The 27,185-nt window shown below is 49.3% G+C and overlaps 1 protein-coding gene across 1 annotated transcript; it reads right to left on the reverse strand.

The window, feature by feature from the left end:
• Nucleotides 1-9,125: 9,125 nt before the first annotated feature.
• TEX35 (testis expressed 35) lies at nt 9,126-17,757 on the reverse strand. Its single transcript, XM_045546398.1, has 9 exons — nt 17,655-17,757; nt 16,886-16,934; nt 16,217-16,287; nt 15,559-15,615; nt 14,804-14,863; nt 11,012-11,076; nt 10,599-10,791; nt 10,241-10,284; nt 9,126-9,231 (listed from the first exon to the last, which is right to left on the reverse strand). Exons 1-9 carry the CDS (start codon nt 17,691-17,693, stop codon nt 9,126-9,128), a joined length of 684 nt encoding a protein of 227 aa, XP_045402354.1. The 5' UTR covers nt 17,694-17,757.
• Between the last annotated feature and the right edge of the window lie 9,428 nt (nt 17,758-27,185).

Here is a 27,185-nt window from a genome sequence, read left to right on the forward strand (position 1 = left end):
TTAGAATCTCTTCTGTGTGGTGCTTCTCAACCTTTGATGTGCATCTGAAACACCTGGGATCTTGTTAAAATGCAGAGTCTGATTCAGCAGGCCTGGGGGCCCCAAGAGGCTGCACATCTAACAAACTCCCAAGTGATGCCCGTGATGCTGGCCCTCGGGGCACAATCTGAGTGGCAGGGCTCTACAGGCAATGAGTAGGAAGGCAGGTGTGGACCTTAAATGCTAAAGGAGTTCAGAGCAGGGGGTGAGGGAGGCTTCACAGAGGAGATGCCACTTTTGCTGGGACAGTAACTGGGAAATTTTCCTTTTTTTTTAACATCAGGAGCCAGAGCAACAGAGTAGTGGCATTTTCACTTTTAAAGTAAACTTTAAAAAATTATTATTTGGTTATAACCTACATAAAGCAAATGGCACAAATCATAAGTGTATGTACAGCTTGATGATTTTTTTTTGAGATATGATTCACATACCATAAAATTCCTCCTTCTGAAGCATATAATTGTTTTCTTTAGCATATTCACAGAGTTGTACAACCAACAGCACTAATTCCAGAATATTTCATTACCCCCCAAAAGAAATTCCATATCCCTTCACAGTCATTCCCCATTTCCCCTCCTCCCTTGGCAGTCAGTAGTCTACTTTCTATTTCTGTGGATTTGCCTATTCTGGACTTTTCATATAAACGAAATCATACAATATGTGGGCTTTTGTGACCGGCTCCTTTCATTCAGCACAATGTTTCAAGATCTATGCACGTTGTAGCACATATTGGTGCTCCATTTCTTTTCATGGGTGGCTGGTATTCCGTTGCATGGCCATGCCACACTTTGTTTAACCATCCTTCATCAGCTGATGGACATCTGGGCTGTTTCCATCTTTTAGCTATTACAATAATGCTGCTGTAAACATTCATGCACACGTTTTTGTGTGGACCTATGTTTTCAGTTCTTTTGACTATTTACCTAGGAGTAGAGTTGCTTGGCCCTATGGTCACTGTGTTAAATTTTTGAGGAACTGCCAAACCATTTTCCAAAGCAACTGCACCGTTTTACATGTTCAGTTGGATGAAGTTTTACACCCAGCACACACCCGTATCCCCACTTCCTGGATCAAGACTAGCATACCAGCACTCTAGAATCCTCCCTGTCATCCCCCCACCCTAAAGGTAACCACAATTTTGACTTTTGTCACTATAAATTAGTTTTGCTGTCTGGGACTTTGAGAGGTGGCACTGGGCAATGCTTCCTGTGGTGGACAGGGCTTAAGCAACCAAGGCAGCAAGGTAATCTCAGCTTTAAATTCTGCATGACAAGTGCCCAGATTTTCCTGTTGTCCTACCAAGTCCTGGTGGGCACACAGGTTTCCTCCCTCCTTGCCCCACTTCCTGCAGAGCCAGCAGAACTTTTCAAAAAACCCACGAGCAGGTGAGCTTCTCGACTGAGACCCTCTGGGAGGCCGGGAAGCCATGTGCGCCGAGACTAAGATTCCTCTGAATGGACAACTGCAGCCTGAAGTGCCAGGGTTGAACCCAGCTCATGGTGGGGTGGCTGCAAGGAAGGAGACTGCCTTTGCATTGGCGCTGTCACAACTGTCCTCCCTGCTCGCCTCCCACCAGCAGGCTCTTTAGGAAAGACCCCGTCCGCCAGACCTCAGCCCGGTTGGGCTGCTGAGGTAGGGTTTCTGAGCAGACCTCCTGACCAGCAGGGAGCTGCTGTGTGGGCAGTTCGGCAGCATAGCCATCTGTTCTGTGGGGCAAAATGCTGGAGCACTGTGCTGGTGAGGAGGCTCCCAGGCGGCCCCTGGAGAGTCGGGCCTGCCACTGCCACTGCGAGGCCCTTTCTCCCAGCTCAGCAGTTTTCTGACATCCAGCCCTGAAGTCCATCCTTTCCCCTAAACTGACCTTTTCTCTCTGGCCTCATCCAAGGGCACATACAGAATTGCACAGAAGTCACTGTCACACACACTCAGAACTGCTAGAGAGGCTTACTGTGACCTGCAGTCCCCTACTTGCCAGTGATGTCTCCATACCGGGCCCTCACCCCCAGAAGACGCTCCTGCCAGCTCCTTTGAGAGACTGTGTGACAGCCCAGTCGCAGGTGCTCAGGTCTTGCTTCCAAAATACCATCCCCAGCACAAACAGCCTGGAGCTGTCACTTTCCTCCAGCCCACAGCTTCGGAGCTTATCAATTAGAGGTTAACTTGAATACTCTTTAAAAGATGCAAACCTTGCTGGGAGGGGTGGTCTGTCACACACAGGGGGGATCAGTTTAATGAATTGCAGCTCCCACCAACACTGAACAGAGCAGGGCGGCTGCAGGCACAGGAGCACGGCCAGAGCATGGAGAAGGAAGTGGTGATGGCCGAGTTGTGGGAGAGGAGCCCTGGGGTGACCCCCGCAGTCCTGAGCTCTGCAGAGATAAGACCCAGGTCGGCGTCTAGAGAGGGGAATGGAGGATGCCAAAGCCAGGCCTTTTGTGGTTCAGTATTTTACATACCCACTTTTCTCCCTCTCCCAGGGTCCTCTTCCTCTTGCCTCTCCTGCCTTTCTCCACACGCTTCCTTCCCTCTTCTCCGCACTCTACTTCCCGCTATTCCTTTTCTCTGGCCATAGAGCAGAAAATAGTGTTATTAGTTCAATTTTCTCTATATGAATGGCTTAAAAGGCTTTTTTGGGGGGGCTAGCCTTGGAATCTCACAAGAGTCAAAGCATCACTTGAGGGGAAAACAAATCATCCAGCCCTGCGCCTGGCTCTTAGCAAGGGCTCAACAAACGCTGGTTAAGTAAATAAAGGGATGAATGAAAGTCTCTTCCCAGCCTTCTGGGATTTCCTTTTTTGTGTCGTGGCGGCTTTTCCCTCTGTAGAGCTGAGTGGCAGGGGCTGCCCTGCCCACGCTCTGCTGGCCGTCTTCCCACCCGCCTCTGCCTCTTAGGACCCTTGTTCTCACTGCGCTTGCGGAAGGCCGGAGGTGAGGATTTCTGGTTTCATTCCAGGCCCACTGCCCCATGAATGCCAAGTCTGAAGGTGGATCCTGGTGATAAAAATGAGTGTCAGTGAGGGCTCCCAGGCAGTAATAACCCAAACGACAGTAGGTTTTGTTTTTATTTAACAGCCTCCCTGGTCCCAGTGTGAAGTGTCAGAGAAATGGCTTCTACTCCAGGCTAAGTGCTGCATCTGTGACATCAAATGGGCTCCCTCACATGCTTTTCAGAGGCACCGTGGCTGTTCCCTAAGTTAGCAGAGAGACTTTTCTCCAAGGAAGAGCAACAACCCTGTCCACGATGGGACTGACGCTGAGCCTTCACTGGTCACCTGAGACTGCGGCTCTCTGCCTGCGCTCCCCAGCCGGCCCCGGGGGAAGCCACAGGCTGCCCCGTCTGTGCCAGACCCCTCTCAGCCTTGCTCCAGGTTGCAACAGCAGACAGTGGACGGCTGCTGGAGTGGGACAAACGGCCAGGAAACGACCCTCAGACTGCGGGCAGCCCCTTGTTCAGAGTGAGATCCCCGTTTTCCTACACCACAGCACACAGCCTAGAGCAGCGGTCCTCACACTTGGGCATGTACTGGAGTCATCTGGGTAGTCTACTTAAAACGCAGCTTCTGATTCAGCAGGGCTGGGACACAGCCCAACCCTGCATTACCAGCAAGCTCCCAGGTGACTCCAATGCTGCTGGTTAGGGGACCAACGTCTTGCACAGCAAGAGAAATCAGGACGCCAGTCCCAGTTCCAACTCTGCCATGTATCCCGTGACCTTGGACAGATTGTTTTCATTACCTTCTCTCTCTGAGTCTGTTTCATCCTGTGTAAAACGGGGGAGAATGACAGTTCGAATGACTTCACAGAATGACACAGTGACTTCATAGGGTTTCCATGAGAATAAAATGAGACAAGTAACATAGGAGAAGCCCTTAGCACGGAGCACGCACAGCCTGGGGTGTGTGGCAAACGCACTGATGTCCATGTGTCCTTTCAGCACATATGTATCGATTCCCTGCTACGCGCCCAGCACTGTCCTGGGCCCTAGGATATAGCAGTGACAGAAACAAAATCTCCACTCTCAAGAAGCTTACATTCTAGTGGGAAAAGATAGACAAGAAATACGTAAGTAAACCGTATGGTAGCAAGGTGGTGGTAAGTGTGTGTGCGGGAGAGAAAAATAAGGCAGATAAGCAATGCTGGGGACAGGGTATTGTTATCTGTGTAGTGACAGGGAAAGTGTCCCTGAGAAAGTTACTTTGAGGGGAGGGAGCTGGCTGTGGCTAGATGAGGAAGAGGGAGGGAACATCTGTAAGTGCAAAGGCCCTGAGGCAAGCCTGGACCTGGTATGTGTGAAGGAAAGCAATGAAACCAGTGTGGCAGGAGCCCAGAGAGTGACAAGAAGTGCTGTTGGAGGTGGTGCAGGCAGCAGGGCTGATCCCATAGGGTCTTGCAAGCCAGTGACTTTGCATTTTGCTCTAGACACATAGGAAGACACTGGAAAGTTCTGAGCTTAAGAGTGACATGTTCTAACTTTCATTTTAAAAGGACAACTTGGGCTTGCTGAGATTAGCCTGTGGGGAGACTCATTCTACCCTTGAAGGCCATTGTAATAACTCAGGGGAGAGAGGAGGGGCAGAAAGCACTGGGGCAAGTGTTGGGAGACTGTATGTTGAGTGAGCATCATGCATGGCCGTGAACAGAAGACTATTCTAACTTTGCTTCCTGTTGTCCCTTTAAATTTACTCAGTATGGTTAAGTCAGCCCCTTCCCCTGTACGAACACTGGGACAGGCCACGGCTTCATGAGTCACGCGTAGGTAATGAAAATGTGAAAGATTTTAGGAGATCTCAAATGACTTTGCCTCTGTCTTTAAGGATCCTTCCTGATCGACCATCTTTCTCTTCCTTTAAAGAAAGGTTATTATGGCCGGGCACAGTGGCTCCCGCCTGTAATCCTAGCCCTCTGGGAGGCCGAGGTGGGTGGATCGCTCGAGGTCAGGAGTTCGAGACCAGCCTGAGCAAGAGCGAGACCCTGTCTCTACTAAAAATAGAAATAAATTATCTGGACAACTAAAAATATATATAGAAAAAATTAGCCGGGCATGGTGGCACATGCCTGTAGTCCCAGCTACTCGGGAGGCTGAGGCAGTAGGATCGCTTAAGCCCAGGAGTTTGAGGTTGCTGTGAGCTAGGCTGACGCCACGGCACTCACTCTAGCCCGGGCAACAAAGTGAGACTCTGTCTCAAAAAAAAAAAAAAAAAAAAGAAAGGTTATTGTGTTTTATTATACAAGTAACACGTGCTTATTGTAGAAACATTAGAAATTATAGATAAGCTCAAAGAATGACAGAAAAATTCATCATAATCCTACTACCCAGAGAAAATCACTGTTATGATTCTGTGTGTATTCTAAGTCTTTTTAGTTCATGTGTGCCTCTTTGTGTACACACACACACATATTTTTACCAAAAATACATTGTACTCGAATATAACAGTATTATATTCTAATAGTATTTTACAATTTGCTATTTTTCAATTAATATTTTATCATTAACATCTAGTGTTTCATTAAATATATTTCAACAATATATAATTTTAATGCCAACAGAGCATTTTGTTGTATGAAATGAAAACAAAACAGCTATAGGTCAACTGTTTACTTTTTAAAGTAGATCAGAACTCATTTCCTCACAGGCCTGGCCACGGCCAGAGCCAGTCAAGGCGTCAGGCAGCCGGAACTGTGCACCGAAAGCTTCGAACCGAGGAAAGTCAATTCTGACTTCATGGTTATTGCTGTCATTGCGGATTGTGTGTGTAGTTTTTTTTAATTGAAGTCCCCTATGCACTCTCTCATTTAGTTCTCACAACACTCCTATTAATTAGGTGCTGTCGTCCCAGAGAGAGAGGCGGCTCACCTGTGGCACACGGCTGACTGTGCTCTGCCCACCTCACCTCTGTACCCTAAAAGTGCCACCGGCCCCAGAGATCCATGGGGCGAAGGGAGCAAAGTGCTGGGCCGGGAGTCAGAGCACCTGGGTCATGGCCCTGGCCTTGCCACAACTGATGGGACTGAGGACACCTTGCCGTACCTTTCTGGACTCAGGATCCTCACCTATAATTGAAGAGACTGGATCAGACAATCTCCAAGATTTCTTCTAACTGTGTGGCCTTAGTTAAGGCTTGTTTGCTGGTAACAGAAACTTGCTCTGCTTAAACAGAAGTGGGTGATATAGTCCAAGGGGATCTCACAGAGCTAAGGCAGAAGCTAACACCAGACTTGGAGGGCCTGGGTCCTGGGAAGTGGCTCTTGAAGCCCCTTCTCTGGGCTGCATGGATCTCTATTTCTCTCAGCTCCTCCATCCAGTCCTCTCTCTCTGCTAACTGGTTTTCTTTTCCTACAGACCAGCTTTTTCTGTGCCTTTGGCCAATGGTGTCAGACAGCAACCCAGCTCCTCATTCCAAGTCCTCAGTGCTGGGTGTCAGCTGAGTCCTCACCAAATTCCAATTCCAGATCCCCAGGGAGAGAAACCCACCTGGGTGAGGTGGCTGGATATACACCTGGGTCTAGTCAGCTGGGTCCTGGTTATGTCTGGGAAGGCAGGGACACGTAGCACAAAGAAGGAGGGGCCTGTGTGGGAGAGATGCCCTCCAAGGGGCTCTGCACACATGACAAGAATAGCATTCTTGGGAGAAGTATCATTCTGTTCCAGATGAGGTGACATTGAGCTCTACAGGAAAAGTACAAGCCTACCCGCAGAACTGGCCCGTGTGCAGCATCAGCAGGAACAACTGGCGTCAGCTCTTGCCCCAAGGACATACACGACAGCTGTTTGACAGCCAGGCAAGCCTGTTCCCTCCACACACGCAGCTGTCCTGCTGCCCATGATTTGGGTGACGTGGGACTGTGGCACTGGGGAGCTTGGGAAAGGTCAAAGGATGGGGACAGCAGAGATCACTACCACCAGTCCTCAGAGCTTGATTAGAGCTGCAGCATCATTTGCACCAAGAAGACAGTGCCTCTGCCGACCCCAGCAGCTCTCTTTCCCTGATGACCTTGCTTTAGTCCTTAAAGCTGGCATCATCCCATCAGCTGACCTGAGCACAGGCACAGTTGCGTATGTGTATTTCCAGACATGAGCAAGGAGAGCTGGGACTACAGGCACACGCCACCACGCCTGAGTAATTTTTTTTATTTTTAGTAGAGATGGGGGGTCTCACTCTTACTCAGGCTGGTCTTGAACTTGTGATCTCAAGCGATCCTTCCACCTTGGCCTTCCAGAGTACTAGGATTACAGGCATGAGCCACCATGCCCCTCCAAAAACTTAGCAACTTAAAAACAACAAGCATTTATTATTTCATAGTTTCTGCAGGCCAGGAATTTGGGAGAAGCTTAACTGAGTGGTTCTGGCTCAGGGTCTTCTTAGTAGGTTACAGTCAAGATGTCAGGTAGGGCTGCTGTCATCTGAAAGCTCAACAGGGGATGGGGGATCCACTTCTAAGATGGCTCACTCAAATGGCTGTTGCCAGGAGGCCTTGGCTCCTTGCCCTGTGGCCTCCTCATAGGACTGCTTGAGTGTCCTTACAACATGGCAGCTGGTACCTGGCTTCATCCGGAATGAACGTCCACGAGAGAGCAAGATGGGAGCCAGCCTGTCTTTTATGACTTAGTCTCAGAAGTAACACACATCACTCGTGGCATGTTCTATTCATTAGAAGCAAGTCACTCTGTCTAGCCCACACTCCAGGGGAGAGGAATTAGGTTTCTCTTGAAGGAAACAGTATCATAGGAGTATCAATTTGTGGGCCTATTTTAAAACCACCACACCACAGACCTGAATAGTGCAGCGTTCTCAAGTATTTGGAGGTTTGCTAGTCAAGGGACAGGGTGTGGGGAGTCCCTTGTGGTAGGCAGAATTATGTCCCCCAGAGCTGTCCATGTTCTAAGTCCCTGAACCGGTGAATATGTTATGTTGCATGAAGAGGGAATTAAGGTCGCTAATAGGCTAACCTTAAAATAAAAAGATTATTCTTTTTATTACCCAGGCGGGCTCAATGTAATCGCAAGTGTCCTTTAAAGTGGAAGCAGGAGGCAGAAGAGTCAGTTTCAGAGTGATGAGGCCTGAGAAAGACTCGGCTAGGTGTTGCTGGCTTTGGAGACAAGAGGGGCTGAGCCAAGGAAACAGGCAGCTTCTAGAAGCTGGGAAAGGCAAGATTTTCCCCCAGCTCCTAGAGAAGGAATGTAGCTGTGCCAACACTGATTGTAGCACAGTAAGACCCATTTTGGACCCATTTCGTGTTGTGTTAAGCCATTAAATTTGTGGTAATCTGTTATAGCAGTAATAGGGAACTAATACAGGGCTATATCCAACCTCCCGTTTTTCTCATTCCTGATCCATTTCTGCTTTCATCACATGTTTACGATTATTGTACTTTATTTCCATATGGTCCATATTTGTATTAGGCACGAGTGCCATCTCTCCTTTAAAACTGTAAGCTCCTTGAGAACACGGCCTGTGTTGTGTTTTGGGTTCTGTTTTTAAAACATTTATCTGAAGTACCAGATACATTGCTCATTACTATGTAGCCATTTAGAACTTCACCAGTTATTCATTAGCCTGTCTAAAAGTGGAAGCAGCCTACTTAGCAAAGAGATGAAATAAGAAAGAACTGGTGTGAAATAAAATATGGAATCCCGTTAGGTCCTCCTGCCTCACACAGAAGCCAAAGAATTACTCCCATGGTGGGATAGTTTATTGAAATACTATTTTCTCTGCTTTTTTTGAGACAGAGTCTCACTCTGTTGCCCAGGCTAGAGTGCCGTGGTGTCAGCCTAGTTCACAGCAACCTCAAATTCCTGGGCTCAAGCGATCCTCCTGCCTCAGCCTCCCGAGTAGCTGCGACTACAGGCATGCGCCACCATACCCAGCTAATTTTTTCTATATATTTTTAGTTGTCCAGTTAATTTCTTTCTATTTTTTAGTAGAGACAGGGTCTCACTCTTGCTCAGGCTGGTCTTGAACTCCTGAGCCCAAGCGATCCTCCTGCCTCGGCCTCCCAGAGTGCTAGGATTACAGGCATGAGCCACTGTGCTGGGCCCATCTTGCTTTAACTGTCATTCCAAGCTAGTGGTCAAGCTTCATCTTCCCTCAGTTTGGGAATTTGGGGCAGGTATAGAGTGGATCAGTGTGAGCTTTGGAGGTCACTGGCTCATCCCTGCCTATGTAAAGGCCAAGGCCCTGAAGGGATGTGTCTCTACTGGAGGTGGAGGGAAGGAGAAGAGCCCCTCGAGGAGGTGAGGAGGGTGGAGCCCAAGAGCCCAAGGAGAGCACTGAGTTCCCATGAGCAGCAGGGCCCTGAGTACTGCCTGGGCACAAGACCTCAGGGGCAGAAGTGCAGGCCAGACCCGAGGTGGGGCTCCCTGCATCACCCAAGATGCCCAGGCCCCAAGCACAGTGCAGGGGTCTTTCCTGACACCACATGGCTGGCACCTGCTATCATCAGGGCCTTCCCGTGCTCTGACCTGGGACCTTTGAAGATCCAGGTGGAATGGAAGAAGGTGGTGGTGGGAGGTCCCTAGGATGGCTAATATAGACTTTTCCACTAATCCATTAGGAAGCAGGAAGAGGGGTTTGAGTCTGAAATATGCTAATTTAGAAAAAAAAAGTGACACTCCACACACTCAAGTTTGGGACTAGTATTCAAAACAGTGACATCCCTTTTAGCGTTAAATGATGATTTTTTAATCTCCGGTGAAGACCTGGGGCATGGTGGTATTTAAGAGGGCGACAAGCCCTTACTGTGCAGCCCAAGGAGCGGGGAGAGCATGCACTGGAGCTGCTGGCAGGTTCCACGGCTGTGCTAGGTTGGAAGCACATGCTCCGTCTCACCCGGGCGGAGGTACAGATAAATCAGAAGGCAGCTCCAGAAGCCAAGGGTGAAAATGGTGCCCAGACCTGGTGTGAAAGTTTCCTGCTGGAGGGGGACAAAGGCAGGAGCCTGAGGGAGGTTAGGCCAGCGGCTGGTGGTGCACCCTCCCCACCGCAGGAGCCTCTGGGTGGCAGCCTCGAGGCTGGGTGACCCAAGTCATCCTTCCTGGTGCCACGTCCTCTATGACTGAGTGGTTGTGCGGGTGGCAGTGTCTGCTGACAATCCCTACTCCCTGCACAACCACGGGAGGGTTTGATGTGAACACGGCTGGAGCACACTCCCTTTGGGATAATGAGATACCCGATCGAGGTGAGTCACACCTTGATCTACCTACCCCTGATTGTAGTTGTTCTTTAGGGCACACAACAAACATTTCTCCTGCAGAGGACAGAAACGGCACAAGAAAGATCATTTTTCCCTGGTCCAAGATGGTCAGCCTGCTGGGGACCTCACCATACCTTTCTACAGGGAAGGACAGAATAATGCAGTGCCACTTGGGAGCGGGCACATGCAGGGTCCAGTCCTGCATGGCCGGGCTTAGGAAGCTCCACGGGCCTGCAAGGCAAGGCGGGCAGGGGAGGGCTCCAGCCTGGGAGGCAGCCGGCAGCAGGGGCTGGTGCCAGTCCCTTCACAGCCGAGCTCTGGGGAAGTCAGGTAGCACCAGGGCTAGGTTTGGGCAGGGACACACTTACGCAGCAGGTCCTATATTGGTGATGGGAATCCGGTGGGTCTTTCTCTGGTTTTTGTGATGCCATCGTCTTCTTGTGAAGAGCAGAGGGTGCTCCATCAGCCACATCCATTTTCTTGGGCCTGAGCTGTGGGTCTGTGTTAGTCTTTCCTATGAGCCCAAGTTCCTGCTGCTCCTTCGTTCCTCTTCTACGGGGATGGGGTATCAGGGAGGAGAGTTGGGGAGACAATTTGCAACACAACAAGGAGGTAACCAATGCAAGGGAGGCTGTGGAAGCCTTGGCTGTGAGCCATGGGGGCAACAGGAGCCAAGACAACTCTGGAAGAGTCTCTGTCCTTGGATCCCTGAGAGCAGTCAGCAGGGTGATGGGAGGAGATTGTTTAAGGGCAGGGAGAGACTGGTGCAGGTTCCACTTACAGCTTGTTGTTCTTCTGTATGTTTATCAAAACGTCCATCTTCTCATCCATATCTTTCTGCATTTCCTTCAAGAGAAAATTCAAAACTAGAATTTCTATTTTGAAGGGCTCTGAACTCCCTTTCTCCCGAGTCTTTCTGCCAAACACTCCGCATCTTTCTTCCTCAAGGGCCCTCACTAGGCTTGGGTAGGTGGCAGATGGGGTGTCCAAGGCATGTGCCACCTGTCCTCCTCCCCACTCTGTGACAAGACTAAAGCACAGGCAGAGTCATTAGGGGACTTTTCTAAAGTCTCCACGTGAGTCCGAGGCCACAAATGGCTATACCTGGTCTCACACTTTGGATGAAACCAATATTTGCCTTGGTTTGATGCTTATAAAATGATGGAATCAAGAAAACAAATCATGTGATCCCAAAGATACTTTGACTTTAATATTTTGAGCCCTGCCATGCACCCAGATTCTGTGTACTTGTGTTTGCTTCATCTTTTACCTCATTCCTGGCAGAAATGGTCAACACAAAATGCAACTAACAGCAGCTGAAGTGACACGTCACATCTGTTTTCTACTAAGAACAGAAAGAATAGTAAAATAGTCTTGGCAAAGTTTAGATCTATAAAATTGGACCTGGGAAAATTGGAGAGAAATAGTGGACATGACAGAAATTCCATGATGGCAGAAGCTCTAATTGACAATATTTGTTAGGTTTGGGTTGATCATCATAAAATATAAATGAAAATAATTTACTCCAATGAAAATAATTTTAATGAAAAATGAAAGATTTGTTAACAGTTTAATTGATCTACTATTGAAAATTGATCAAAGAATTATGCTGCCTGGATAGAAATTATTTCAGAAAAACACCTCCTTAAAAAGCATTTTTCAATGTTAGTACAAAATTTGAATAATGTATTTGTATTTATAAATAGAATCAAAATATCCTTGAAGTCTATGCCCTGTAGGTCCAAAACACCAGAGTCTAAATATCCCGTATTCTTACAAGTCTCACCAACACTTCAAACTCATCATGTTCCAAACTGATCTTTTTTCCCATCTAGATTAATTCTGTTCCCTCAGTATCCTTGTCAATGTCATCGCTTTCTTCTAGTCATCCAGATTAAGACTCTGGTGTCGTCACAGATGCCTGCCCCTGGAGACTCCATTCTCTGTATTGAATCAGTCACCAAGAACTGGTATTTTTCCTTCAATGCATCTTTGAGATTCACTCTTCATTTTCCTGCACCTGGTCCAGCTCTCTTCACCTTGAGCTGGATGCATGCTCCTGTCTGGTGCTCTTGCTGCCGGATATCCCACCTGCTCCCCCATCCCCCACCAGGCCACCTTGCAAGCACCTGCCAGGCTAAGCTTTCGCAAGTGCTGCTCCCAGCATGCTCTTTGATTGAGAATCAATCCCCAGAGGCCTCTCGCTGCTTATAGCACCAAGTCCCAGCCTGTCTACATGTCTTTCAAAAGCCTCCATTACCCAATGCCTTTGTGCCCATTCAATTTTCTTTCGCACAGTTTCCCCACATGGTTGCACTTTGTGAGGGATCTCCCCACTGGCCTGATACACAACAGGTTCCTCCTGCTTCCTGCTGTGCTCAAGCTGTTCCCCTGCCCGAAATAGCCTCCCTTGTGCCTTGCCACTCCCGGGCCTACCCACCAACAAAACGCTGTGTGTGCATTTTAATATGGAAATAATTAATGCATGCCCTTTGTAGAAAAATTGGACAATATAAAGGGATATCAAAAATAAGAAATTTCTCAACCAGAAATAACTGCTGTTAGTCCCTTGGGTATATTTCTTTCCAGTCTTTTTTCTATATATATTTACTAACCTTTTTTTAAAATCTAGGTGAGATCATCCTGTATATCTTACTTCTATCTTGCTTTACTAGTTCTCATTATAAACATTCTTTCTAAATGTTGTCTTTGATAATTCCTAATTTTCATTCTATAGACATATCATAATTTATTTGGCTATTTCCCTACTGTTGAAAATTATAGTTGTTTCCAAATTTTTGTTACTGTAAATAATCCTGTAAAGAACATCTTTTTATATATCCTCATGTGGCATTTCTGATTATTGTCATCAGTTAAATTCTGAGAAGTGAAATTGTTACACTAAGAAGCTGATATTTTTATACTTATTGTCTAATAATGTTCCAGTTTTGTACAAATTTGCACTCTGATCAGCAATATAAGAACATATCTATCTTGCTCTATAATTGTCATAAGTTAAAATTTTGCTTATTTGAATGCAAAAATGATCTATTGTTTATTTGCAAGCATTTGATTATTCATGAGGCAAAACCTTTTTAATATGTTTATTGATTTTTAGTTACATTCTCTTCTGTGGATTGACTGTTCATGCTTTCCCATTTTCCTATTTGGTTCTTATTGATTTGTGTGAGTTTATATGTTATGAATAAAAACCTTTTGTCTATGCTTATCATATTTTTGAAAAATTGTTCTCCACAAACTGTATAATGGTGCTTTTCTGTCATAATTCTTTTAAAAAATCTTATATAGTTAAATATATCAATATTTCCTTTGTAATTTCTTCTATTGTATTTATATTTAGAACATCCAGTTAAATATTTACTTAAAATTTCCTCTTACTGGTTTTTATTATTTAAATTCACTTCCTAAGACTATTTCAGTTTACAGTGTTAACTGGATTATTTTTTCTCATGTAGTCAAGCAGTGTTCTTAATATTATTATATAATTCTGCTCTTCTCACTGACATTACAAAATCACATTTGTAATATTTTAAATGTTACAGAGCTGTGGTTCTCAATATTGTGTATACATTGGAATCACCAGGTAAACTTTGAAAACTACCAGTGCCTGGACCTCATCCCAGGAGGTTCTGATTTTATTGTTAGTGGGCACATCCTGGGGTGGGGGGGGGCGGGCGGGGCTCAAAGCTCCCCAGGTAATTCTAATGTACAATCAAAGGTCAACAACTGAAGGGTTTTAGGACTTGGTTCTCACCCAGGGCCAAGCATCAGAATCACTTACAGAGTTTTAAGCAACTCTGCCCCATCCTGGAGATTTTTATTCAGTTCTCCTGGGCTGGGGTCTAGGTAAATGGATTTTTAAAATCCTCTCAAGTAATTCTCAGTACTTCCCTGGCAGAGAGGCTGTTACAGGCTTCTCTGTTCCATTTCATTCGTCTGCTTAACCTTGGGCTGTATCATCCTAATTTGATAATTGTGTTTTGATCGTGAATTTTAATATCTGATAACCTTAGTGTCCCCTTACAACTCTTGGAAAATGTGTGGATATTTGCTTTTACCTGTTTTTGCTTCTGCGTCAATAGCTCTCAAACTTTCACCTGGGGAACTTGTCTAAAATACAAGGGCCCAAGACCGTCTGAACATGAGTCTGGGCTGTTTTCTTTATTAGTGTTCCAGGTGATTTTGAAACACACCAAAGTTTGTGAACCCCTGTTCTAGAATCAAGATTATCCTCCTGGTGATTTTTTTAGTTTAAAAAGAATCTTATTGAGCTTTTGATTAGATTTGCATTAAGCTTCCAATGCAGCCTTCAAGGCTCAACTTAAGACTCACCTTCTCTATAAAGACTTCTCTGGTTACTCCAGCCCACATTGATTCCTCATGTCCCTAAATCCCTAAGTAACTAACAGCCAATTATTTGGCTTGCAGTTCTTTGATGCAGTGGAGTTTGGTTCTACTACCAGATTACAAGCACCTGGAGGGCAGGGGCTGGTATCTCTTCCACAGTTTCCAATATGGTACTGGCTCATGGAAGGTGCTCAGTAATGCTTACCTTCATAATTTCCACAAATTCATGAAGTTTATCAAAATCCTTGTCAATTATATCCTTTATCTAATGAAAAAGAAAGGCACAGCTTGACAAAGCACAGAGCACATTATTAAAGTCAGTGGTGGTGTCTTTGGGGCATCTAAGCAAAAGCAGCTGCCTCTCTGACATGACTAATAATGGCCTGTTGGAGCCACTTTCTTCCCAAGGGGTCTGTGAAGGGACCAGAGTGCATGTGCCATCGTATCACCACCACCACCAGCCTTGGCTCAGCCAGATCTGGCTACTGCATGGCTTGTGTGTGGTGCTCAGACTACAGCTCCAATTATACCTTCCTGCTTGATTAATCCCTTTTTCCTGAGTATGCTGCAGGTAGCTGTAGTGTAGAAACAAGAGAGGTCTTGCTCTGTAGCTCACGCAGGGGAAATGATTAGGGAGGACGGAATTGGTCCCAGATAGCCCCAAATTCCAAGTCAGGCCCTCTCATTCAGCTTTATCCCTAAGGTTACATCACCCCAGCCTCACCAGTGAGATGCCTCAGGGAGTCCTGAGTCCCTCCAAATTTGGTTTTAGGCATCAAACCAAATGAATATCCTCAGCTGCCCAACACTTAGCACTCTAGGCATTAGGACATTAGGACCCAGTTGGTTTGCTTGCTTTTTCCATGCAATGCCTGATTTCCTTCACTGTTCAAGGTTAAGAGCTACATTTTTCTTGAAACTACACTTTTCCCCATATTATGCAAAGTCTCATCTTGTTACCTGTTTTATCTCCTCCATTTTTTCCTGGAGCTCTTCCCTCACCTCCCTGATTTCATTCTGAGGAAATAAAATGGGGAAGAGGAGGAGTAAAGAAATGTCTTGGGTGGAAGAAGGGAAACGGTGGACAGGAGGAAAGGAAAGGTCCTCAGACATTGTCAGAGAGGAGCAGACACTTCCATTAGGGGGAGGGAGGAGCTGCTGTGAGGACAGCGGGGTGTCTGTGCCTCCCACCCGGCACCCCGAGAGGCCACGGGAGTATCAGACAAACCCAAATTCAATCATTCTACAAAATAAGTGACCTGTAATCCTCAAAAATGTCAATGTCCCAAAAGAGAAAAAGCCTGAGGAACTGCTCCAGATTCAAGGAGAGTAGAGAGGTGTGGCAGTTAGCGGCCATGTGTGATCCTGGCTTCTTTCCTGGACCAGAAAAGGCTTTTGTTTTGTTATGAAGCACATTAGTGGGACAATTGATGAAATTGGAATTATTTCAGGCCACAGATTGGTACTGTATCTATGTTAGTTCCCTGAATTTGATAATTATACTGTGGCTATGTAAGAGAATGTTCCTGTTTCTAGGAAATACACACTGAAGACTTGGGGAAAACTAACTCAGAAATGGTTGAGAATCTATATAAGCCGCCTGGGTTCACACACTTACCTTCAGCTCCCGTGTCACTCCTATTTTGGTGAACAGCCCTTGTTTTTTAACTCCTTTGTAGTCATATGTCTGTTGATGAAAACAGAAGCACAGAATATTGGAAGCTGTAGACGTGGGTGGGATTGCAGAGGCAGGAGAGCTCACCCTGAGTGTCTGCTCCTCCGCAGGGCCAGGGCAGAGAGGACAGCTGGTGGCCTCACCTGTGGGAAGTTTCCTCCATCCTTCTCCTTCCTCTTGGGGCTTGTTTCCGACTCCCCGCTGGGTCCCTGGGCCTCAGCACTGTCCCTCACCAAGCTCATTCCCACCTTGGGCCTCTGTGTGCACCCTCTCCTCTGCCTAGAAAGCTCCCTGCAGTCTCTGCACGGCTGGTGTCTCGTCCTTCCACTCTCAGCTCAAAGGAAGGCCTTTCCCAGCCACCCGCAGCTGCCACCCTGTCACATGTCCCATCTTAATTCCCTGCAGAGCAGGTAACACTGCTGAATTGTTCATTTATGCATCTGTTACTAGTGTCAACTTCCATGGCAGCAAAGAACTTCTCTCTCAGTGTATCCCCCAGCACCTGGGACAGGTCTTGGCCACCAGAAACAGCAAATGACCCCTGACTCCAGGTCACTTCTCCACGGATCTCAGGCCTGGCTGCTGGCATGGCCTCAAAAAAGCTCCTTAATTTGGTTGGCTCTGGCTTCAATTCCAGGCAAGCTGCCTTGTAGTTCTTGCTCTGCAGAAAGAGGAGGATTGGGGAGGATATCATCTGGCCCTTGCAAGAGGACCCCTCCCCAGCCCACCCTGCCTGTCCAACTGAGCTTGTGCTCAAGCTCACAGACCGCCCAGCACCCCGTCCTGATTCCTGACAACTCAAAACTTGTCATGGCATCCTCTTCTTAAGAACATATGCCTGCCCGTCCTGCAGGCCGCCCTTGAGCTGCGGAGGGGCTGCGGGAGAAGACTGTAGAGTAACTGCGAGCGAGGGCCGTGGGATTGGGTGAGGAGCATGGGCCGGAGGATGGACAGACTCCCGTTCTAATCCCAGCCTCTTCACTAGCTCTGTGGATTTGGGCAAGTTATCTAGTCTCTCTGAGCCTCCGTGCCCTCCCCTGTGAAATGGAGGCGGGACAACTATATTTGTCTAATAAGGTTATTGAGCCTCAGACCTGCCAGCTAGACGGGGCCTGGGGCAGACCCGGGGTGGGTCATGGAACTGTGAGTAGCAGGGTGAGGGGGACCGCAGTGCTCCTCGTCCCAGAAGGAGTTGGCAGAGGCCTCTTCCTTCCCACAGCGGCCAGGGACTAACCCACACCCACTCCAGGCTGAGAGGCCACTTTACGCTCAGAACTGAGAAAGAAAAGCTGAGGATCGGATGGAGCATTCTCTGGCCCCGCCCCCACCCCATCCCTCTTCAGTAGCAGCCAAAGAGGCTCCAACGATGTTTCTCCTTTACCAGGTTTGTTTTCTTCGGTTCTGCCCTCTTGGCCGACATGATGGAGGAGGCCAGAGTGTTCTTCAACTTCCCAGCCTCCCCACAACGGCCCCGGGCCAGGCCACTGTCCTATGCAACTTACATACAGGCCAAGGCAAGGGCAAGATGACCACCTCTTTGTGCGTGGAACAGCTGAGGTCACAATGCCCAGGACCCAGGACCTGGAGTGTCACCGCAGGGTTCAGGCCTGGGGTGCCTCAGCCCCTGAGATGAGGGGCTCAGGCCAAGTTCCAAAGCCACTGTGTCTCCCTCCTGTAACCAGGAGAGGGGCTGTCCTGGAACACCCACACTGTGAGGACGTGGCCTGTTATGGCCCAAGCACAAGGCACGTGCCAGGGGACACAGTGGCTCTTTCCACAGCAGGGCCAGCCTCTGGGCTAGGAGGACGCCTGCCACAGACAGCGAGCTCCTCTCTGAGCCCACTCTCCACTTCCTGGGCTGTGAACTCCTGATGTGGACGCACCCTCCCTTGGGCCTGAGGCTGCCTCGGTTGGGATGCCCCAAAGCCTCTCTGGTGCCATGTGCATGTTCCATCCCAGCCCCAGGTTCTCTGCCCTGTGTGTGGGGAGGGCACCAGCCTCGGCAGGATGATTTCTGATGCTCTGGCCTCCCGCTGCCCTTTCCCCCTGTCCCCCCAGTCTCTCCTCCTGGTTCTCGTCGCATCCTGGAAGAGGGTGACAGTGCTAAAGTGAGAAGCCTTCATGGAGGAAAGAGGAATGCTAAAGAAAATGTCACTCTGAAGGAAGCTGTGATTTGCGCTTAAAGTGAAGAGTCAAAGGAATGTAGCATCCTATGGGATCAAAACTCATTTGAAATCCAGGTTGGTGAGGCTGATTTCTTTTTTATCCCTGGGCATTCTGTTTCCTTCTTCCCTCTCATTTCAGTTACTAGTTGCCACAGAAAATTCCAACTTGGACATTCTGAGGACACACAGCACAGGAGTGCAGGGACCGATGGCCCCACCTGCAACCATCTCGCTCTCCCTCCCGTTGCATGGCCTGCTGGGGCCTGCGCTCCCCAGGGCCAGAGCACCGGAACTTCCTCTGGAGCCACTTGTAGCACTGCTGACCCGTTTCCTAGGTGGCAATTCCCATCCCCAAGCTAGTGACAGCCGTGGATCTTATTCCATCACAACCAGAGGGGAATGTGTCTGTCGCCTTGCGAGCTTCCCAGGCCTCTCGTTCTCCACTTGTCAGTGAGGGGCTGGGACTTTAGGCTTCCTTCCAGCACTCAGCTCAGTCCGCCCAGACCCGCTGGCTGCGTGGTAGGAAGGCCCTTTCTCCACAGCTTCCCAAAGACCCTTGACAGGGCTGAAGGAACCACAGTGAAAATGACCAACTTCATCTCAACACTTGCCAGGCCTGTGAAACGGGCACCAGCTCCTGCCTCTTGCCGTGGCTTCAGAGCCCCATGGGCCTGCGGCATACCTGCCTTTGTGCAGCTGAACAGCTGCAGAATGAGCCACCTCCTGCCAAGCACAGCACATAGGCCCAGGCCCGTGTGTTAGGAAAGTGGGTCTAAAAGAAATCAAGGTCTCCATGTGAAACTGCTTTATAAAGTAAAAAAGATATACATCTATATGGTGTTATCATTTGGGCAGAAATCTAACAACAGACCCACAGCTCTGGACTCGAAGCACTAACTGTTCATGTTCTCAGACACTGTGCATCACTGTTGCTATCAGCATGCTCTGGAAGGTCCGGGGAAATCCATCTGGTGAACCTGAATAATGAGTCTCACATTCTTCCCTTCTCCTCTGAGAACATTTTGCAGCTGCACGAGGCACCAGGTCAAATTAGCATTGCAATGTTAGACATTGCTGTGGTAGGATTTTGTTCTGCATAAGCCGTGGGACACTCTTGACTGGGTCTCCAGTCAAGCTCAGACATGGTTCAGCATCTGTGACCCAGATGTTTTGCTCGTAGGATGCCCTGGCAGCTCACATCCCGACATCCTGCAGTATCTGGGTGGCTGCCGTCAGCCAGAGAGGCTGCCTGGTTCCAGCCCCAAGAGAACCTCTTACATACATTTTTGAGAGATTTCATATGATTGGTAACTGCGTTGTCCTACTCGACTGATTTATAGACACCTTAGAAAGCTGTACTCTGTGCAGATATCTTTTATCATTGACACACTGATTACTCTGCGATTTCTGATCATTTTTGTAATAGCATATCAGACCTTGGCTAGAATCAAAATCCTATTATACTGTTTTCTTTGGAAAACCTACATCTAGGTTATGTTAATTCCATATGAACTTTTGGTACCTCTATTTCAGGAACAAAACATAAGAAAAAGAGGAAACCTACACCAGACATTTGAACTGGGATTAAATCTCCTAGCAAATGTGAACACGTAGAGTTAGGGTTAGGGTGAGGGATAGGGACCCGCCTCTTTGTCACCTGAATGGCTGGTAGGCTGGGACACTGAGACAGATTATAACTGCACACAAATAATTGTAAATCTCTAGCTAAGGAGAAGTGACAGAGCAATGTATGAGGATTGCTGGTTTTTCTGTCCTGTCCATGTACCGTGGCAGGGATGTACTTGCGAGCGCCTCCCGGGACCAAGAGGAGCCGTTACTATTTCCACAGCAGGAGCAGCCTTTCGTGTGAGCCAGAGCAAGCGCCACAGCGATTGAGGCTGTCCCTGCTCCTATCAGATGCTGCCCCTGGGGCCTCCTTACTTAGCTGCTGTGTCCCTTCCCCTCTCAGGGTGGACCCCACATAGAGCACAGCAGTTCGGCCACTCCTGCCTGGCTCAGCGCCCCTGCTGGAAGCCTCTCCACAGTTGCGGTCCCAGTCCCTGATGGCCTGCCCTCCACCTCTGACACCCCCAAGTCCCTGTCTACCACAGAAACTGTAAAGCTGAGTGGCACGACACCCTCGTGGGACTGGCCTTGTTGGGGTACTGTGCTTCACACGGCATCCATGGAGGATCACAGATGGGTGGACTCCTTGGGTTGGTCCTGGGAATACCCGTCCTCACTCCCACTACTGCTCCTTTGGCTGGAGCAAACCACAAGGCCACATCCAGCACAAAGGACGCTGGGAAATGTGGCCAAGTTTCTCCCAAGAATAAGAGGAAATAGGTTTAAGGAGCAGGTGCCAATTTCTGCCACACTCTCCTAACTCATTTCATCTTTCTTTATTTCACTCTAACAAGTCTCCTTGAAGGAAACTTGATTTAGGGTAAAAGAGAGGTAGAGGTAGCTTATAAGGTCAGAAAGGGAAACCAGTAGCCAGGCACAGAGGCACAAGCCTATAGGCCCAGCTACCTGGGAAGCAGAGGTGGGAGGATCACTCGAAGCCAGGAGTTTGTGTCCAGCCTGGGCAACACAGCAAGATCCCATCTCATTAAAAAAGGGGGGGGGGAACCTACACCAGACACTTGAACTGGGACTAAATCTCCTAGCAAGTGTGAACTGGAAGAGTTAGGATTAGGGACCCACCTCTTTGTCACCTCAATGTCCAGTAGGCTGGGACATTGAGACAGAGATTATAATAATGAACTGTTTGTCCAGGGCTTCTTAGTACAATAGTGCCAGGATATCCCAGTCCCATTCTGCGGAAGCCTTGCAAACCTCCCTCCCCACCACAGGCTCGGCCTGTCCCACAGGCAACAGAACGTGGGTCTGCTTGGAAGCCTCTTCTGTGCTCTAGGTCCTCTGAGGAGCCCTGGGGCCCGACCAAGCTGCCTCGACTTTGCCAGCCCCTTTCTGGGGCTTGGGCCCTGCTACTGTCCTCTTGGCTGAGAATCCATAACCTGCTTCACATTAGCCTTTGTGTCTAGCCCTGTGAAGCCACCTGAACTTGGCCCCGGCCTGAAGACACCTACTGTCGCACCCCACCCACCAGACAGGCACAACTCAGATCAAATCGAAGCTTCCAGAACCTGGAAACACTGGCTGCTGGCTGGCCTCCTGTGGGCTCAGCCTGGCCACTGACTTCTTCACACCTGATTTACCTCCTCTTGAACATTCTGCCCCTAAGGTCATTAGCACCTCAGAGCTGAGTCCAGGTGAAGATGGGCCCAGAAGGTGTGAATCTTCTTTTCTTGGTAGGGGTTCCAGGGCTGGGCTGGGGACAGAGCATCTCTTACCTGGAGTTGTGGGTGGCCATAAAAGCAAGGGTGCTCGTAGATCCAAGAGTCATGTGGAGAGCAGAGGTCCAGGTGCTAGAGAAGGCTGTCTGAGTGGGTCTCCAAACAGGAGCAGCAGGCAAATTCTGAGAGCCATTGTGGAGAGGGCGAGGGGAGAAGAGAGGGGACAGATTCCAGCACAGGCGTGGCCAGCCAGGGAGGCTCTTGTGGGTGACTGAGTCGTGTGTGGAGGAAATCTGAGTACATTCAAAGACTACGAATTAGGCACTTTCCAAAGGGTTTGCTGTTCCTTGTTATATGGCTGCGCTCTAGACAGGGCTGTGGATTTTTTCCTCTGTTGGTAAAGAGCCCTGGCATCGCCTTCATAAACTGGCTGGTTTTGGGGAACTTGAATTCAATGGATTCCATGTTCCTCTCACATTTAATGCTGAAATATTTGGCTGCTCTGATTTAGTTTAGGTTTAACAAAGCTAAAAAACATATATTCAGATCCACTTTGATATGCTCAGTATAAAATTGGTTTTTGCAGTCAACTGCTATACCCCCTAAAATTGGTTTTTGTTCGGCTCTGAATCCCACCATGAAGAAACCCTCTTTGCTGCTGTGAGTGAGCAGGGGCGCTAGCTCCCAGTGGGGGCCGAATCTGAACCAGCAGGTCTCTGATGTGGTTCCAGACGTCGTTGCTGGAAGCTCAGAGTCCAGCCTCTTTCTCTAGCCCTCCAGCCACTAAACCAGCTGAACATGGATTCCTTTGCAACTAAGAACGTCACTGATGGAGCTGCCGCGTGTTCCCGGTAATTGCAGGTCTTTGGGAACTCCCACCAGTGCAGCAGGAACTCCCAGCTGTGACCCATGATGACACTGCCTATGGAAATATTGAGGACCTCTGTGTGGTGACATCTCACAGATTCTTAGGGTTAGTAATTTAGACTAGTGGTCATGAGAAAAAGGGGGTCTGATGCCTTTCTATTTAAGTTCCTTCTGATTTTCTTCTTTTTACAAGTGCTTTCACTTGGCTGGTTTCTGTCGCCAAGCACTGGGCAAGTACTCTTTACTGCATCAAGACACCTAGGATGGCTTTGTCCTCGCCAGCGGTTGACGTTGCCTCACTCTGCATGCTCACGCAGGGTGCGCTTTCCCCAGCCCCGGCTCCTCTGTGCGCCGTGAGGAGCCGATGGGAGACTGAGCGCCAAGCCCCCATCCCAGTCTTCTTCCGTAAGCTCCCTGCTCCTCCCACCACGTGGCCCTGAGGTATCCCTGGGCCGTGTGACAGACCAACACTTTGAGAAGAGCCCTCTGGGGCCCTGGGCTCCAGCTTGAAGCCGAGGAAGAGGCGCAAGTGACGTGGTCCTCTGCATGGCCACACTGCAGAGAAAGTTGCCCTCTAGGGAAAGACAACTCGGATTGAATCAAACACTGGAGCAAGCTACAGCATTTGCCTGGCCCCCTGAACACAAATGTTAATGTGTTTTTGTCTAATTATTGATTCAACCCAGGGATCCCCTGCTTGTGCCCCATCCCTGTAAAAACCACGAAGATCACAAACCCACCCAGAGGACCATGGATCCGGCCCTGCGTGCGTCTCACGCTCACTGGCTGGCCTGGGCTCTGGCGCACGCTGGTTCCTAGCAAGGAGTTCAACGTGCACCTGACTCCACATTGATTTCCCTGTTCTCTCACACACGTTTACTGAGCATTTATTATGTGTCATGCACTCTGCGAGTCGCCAGGGGCACAAAGATAATTAAGACATGGTCCTGGCCCATAGGAACTCACCATCAATGGGGCTGACAGAGACATCAAATGGCCATTTTAGCACAATGTGGTCAGTGCGATGCTAGCGGTAGGCCCAGGGAGCTGAGGGAGTCCGGAGGAGGGGCTCAGCCTGGTTCCTGGGGCTGGATCTGGGCCGTGTTCCTTGGGGTCTCATTCCTGGACTGTGAGCTTCCCAGTACCCTAGTTCCTCTAGACCCAGGGGCTTCTCTGAATCCAACATGGGAGCCAGGTGGGGCCATGAGACACACCAAATGCTGGGCTTTCCCAGCCTCTGAGGATGGCATGCTCTGCCTAGTCATGGGCGGGAGCAGCCCCTGCGTGCTGGGCCTGGGTGGGCAGTGCGCACCAGGCATGGCAAACGGCTCTTCCTTCCTGCAGAGAGTGCCAGCCCGTCCCAGCCGGTGTGCTGCATACCAAATCACCCCTGTCTGATCCATTGGCCCAGCTGCACCTTTCCCTGGCCTTGTCACTGTGTGCAGCAGTTTGGACGGGACTTAAACCTGCACGTCCTCTAAAACCGTTGAACGAGAAGGTGTTCTCTGAGCTGCATGTGTGTCAAGCTGATATTTCACCACTTTGGAGTCTGGGCAGGTAACCTATTCCTGTTCTCAGAGGCCCTGTGGGTTCCTGCCTCAGGAAATAAAGGACATTCATAAATGTAGCCAGCCTCAGGTTTGTATATGTGTCTCCCTCAGGTCTCGGCACCCAGAGAATTGGAAAAACGGAAGACCCAAAAGTCCATGCAAAGGGTACTTGGTGGTGCTGGCCTGGTGTCAAGGACATTCCTCTTGCCGACCACTCAGTCACCTTACCTGGCCTTCGTCCTGCAGCTCCTCTGGGACCTCCTACTTGGCCTTCACTGACCCATCCCCTCATCTTCTGGGCACAGCCCATGTCCTTCCTCAGTCCTGGTCCACGCGGCCTGACCCCAGCGTAGCTGACCCCCAGGGTAGCTGATCTCCTCAGCTGCAGGGGCTTCTCTCATGACCTTCCTTCCTGGCGGTCCCAACAGGAGGCCCCCGGTCCTCAGGCCCCAGCCCAGACGCTGGCCCCTGGCTGTTCTGACCCCGCTCCTCCCTTCCTCCCTTTGTCCCTCTTGGAACCCTACCCCCCACCACCCACCAAGGCTGGCGACAGCATGGCAAGGTCACCCAGAGAGACATGTCTCTCTCTGGGCTCAGCTTTCCGAATTGGCCCATTCTGAGGGCCATGCTGCCCCCATGCTCCTTCATGGTACTCTCCCGGCTGGCACCCAGTTAATATGAGGGTATGGGTCCACACCCCACCCCGATTCTTCCAGCAGGGAATATCCTGTTTTTCAGATTCCCTCGGGGATTCCTGTGATGGCCCCTTTGGAGCTTATTCCCTCTAGAGCGCAAGGCCCCTCCCAGGAGAGCCCCCATCCCACCCCTCCAGGTTCTCACTGCTCCTCAGCCTGGGTCCCCTGGGGGATCCACAGCTTGGTTAATGCCAAATGGGAGTGCAGGTTAGAGGCCGGGATGGTGGCACTGTTCCCTTGTGGAAGGGTAGGTGGCTCAGGCATAAAGGGACACTGGGCTGTCCCATGGCTAAGGAGGGACTTTTGGTTGCCCAGAAGAGGGGCTCGGGGCCTTTATTCCCTGGTGCAGTGCTTTCCTGGTGGCCCTGCCAGTCTTCTTCCTTGCGGATTCCTAGTGTCAACAGTTCACCTGCTGGGATCTGGGGAACCACTGTGATGTATAATACAATAGCTAGTGGCTTAGGCAAGCATTTTGCATGTGTTTATTTTGCCCACACAACTACCCTAAGAGGGAGGCACTACTGTTATTCCCATGTTACAGGTGAGGAAACTGTTTAACTCAGAGGTTAATAACTTTTTGGAAGTCTCACAGCTGGCTGAGGGAGCCGCGGCTACACAGCAGGTTTAGCCTCTGCCGAGGGCACAGACCCGCCACCTCCCTTGCCCAAGGGGCAGAGGTGTGGGCTGTCTTCACCACTGCAGCCCAGGACAGCATTTCCCACGTGATGTTTGTAAAATTGGATTAAGAAAGAGGAATATTAATAAATAGAGATGAGCCTTGCTTTTCCAGGCCAAGCCGGCTGTGGGAGGGTCCCATGCATGACGTGGACGCAGGAATTCCATCCCTCTTCCTGCTGGCCCAGTAGACCCAAGGTGAGGCCTCCAATAGCAACCTTGGGAAACACAGGCCTACTGCTTGGGAACCTGGGCTATAATATCTCACAGCCCTGGCTCCAAACCCCAGGTCCTTGGGCAGATTTCTTATCCTCTCCGAACTTGTTTCCTTATCTGCAAAATGGGACAGTAATAAAGTACCTCCTTCACAGGGCTTTTGAGTGTTTTTCTTAGAATTAAATAAGTCGAAGTGTGCAATGGGTGCAGCGTGTGCTCCTTATAGGCTGTAGCTGCCCCAAAGGCCCCTCATTCGCAGGGACAATACCCCCAGTCCTTACTCCCGACCAGGATCCCGGTGCAGGAAGCTGCACTTCACAGAGACACCAATGATTTCTCTTTTTCATTTGTAGCTGGACCCCCACCCCCGGGGCTCTGGACCAAGCACATAAATGTGTTAGGGTGGGAGTGGGAGGTGGGGGAGATTTAGGGGACAAAAGCACAGTCAGAGCATCTCATGAGATAGTACAGGAACAGGACTTGGGCCTCACTTCTGACCCAGGGAGACAGAGTGGGGCAGCGTGGCCCAGCCTGATTAACTGTCCAGGACCAAAGACGAGAAAATCCCTGCCGCAGGAATTCAGCCGGCGTCCGTATAAGGAGGGGACCAAACCACGTGTCTTTTTTTTTTTTTTGGTGGCCCCCCAGGCGGATGGACTGCCACCTCCATGGGGCCAGGTCACACCATGTGTCTTGTGAGCGATGTTTGTCAGGGCCAACAAAGCAAGATGCTGACACAAGCGGAGGAGGCACCTGGCTGCCACAGAAGAACCAGATCTATCTGGATCCAGCTGCCTCAAGCCAGAGTAGACCCCCACTCTGACCCTTACCCTGACTTTTTCCTCATCATCTCATTTTAATGCCAAAAATCACACCCAGGGGTGGGAATTTAACATGCTAATGAGACATGCAACGCTTGAAGACGTGCACACACGTACTAGAACTACACAGGCGCCAGAAGATCTCCGCCCTTACATGCCTGCACAGGCCCTTTTCCCACCTAAGGCTCTTTAAAACTTTCCTTGAATTCCCCTCGGGGGACTCAGCCTGGGGACTTTTCCCTTTGTGCTGCCTCCCTTGTGCTCAAGCTTAAGCCCCAACAAAGCCCCGCCTGCCAACCCCTTTTGTTGATTTCTGTTGCACAGAGCCCAGGGCCTGTGCTGGTAACACCCACGGTGCCCATGCAGCGGGCTTTTTCACACGTACCCACATGGTGTGCACCCAGCTAACGCCCTGCTCTGAAACACCGCCACTGCATACCTGAAATACATAAAATATCCACAGGAAATAGATAATGGATCTGCCAAGCTATTAAGCTGACTAAGAGGATGAAATAATTGTAGAAGAAAATTATATGATGCAGAACAGAACAAACCAGAAAGTTCACAGGCATACACACACAGGTATATGAAACAAAAAGAATTTAGTAATTCTAGAGATAAGAT

This window comes from Lemur catta, chromosome 3 (genome assembly GCF_020740605.2).
Source record: "Lemur catta isolate mLemCat1 chromosome 3, mLemCat1.pri, whole genome shotgun sequence".
NCBI classification, from domain to species: domain Eukaryota; kingdom Metazoa; phylum Chordata; class Mammalia; order Primates; family Lemuridae; genus Lemur; species Lemur catta.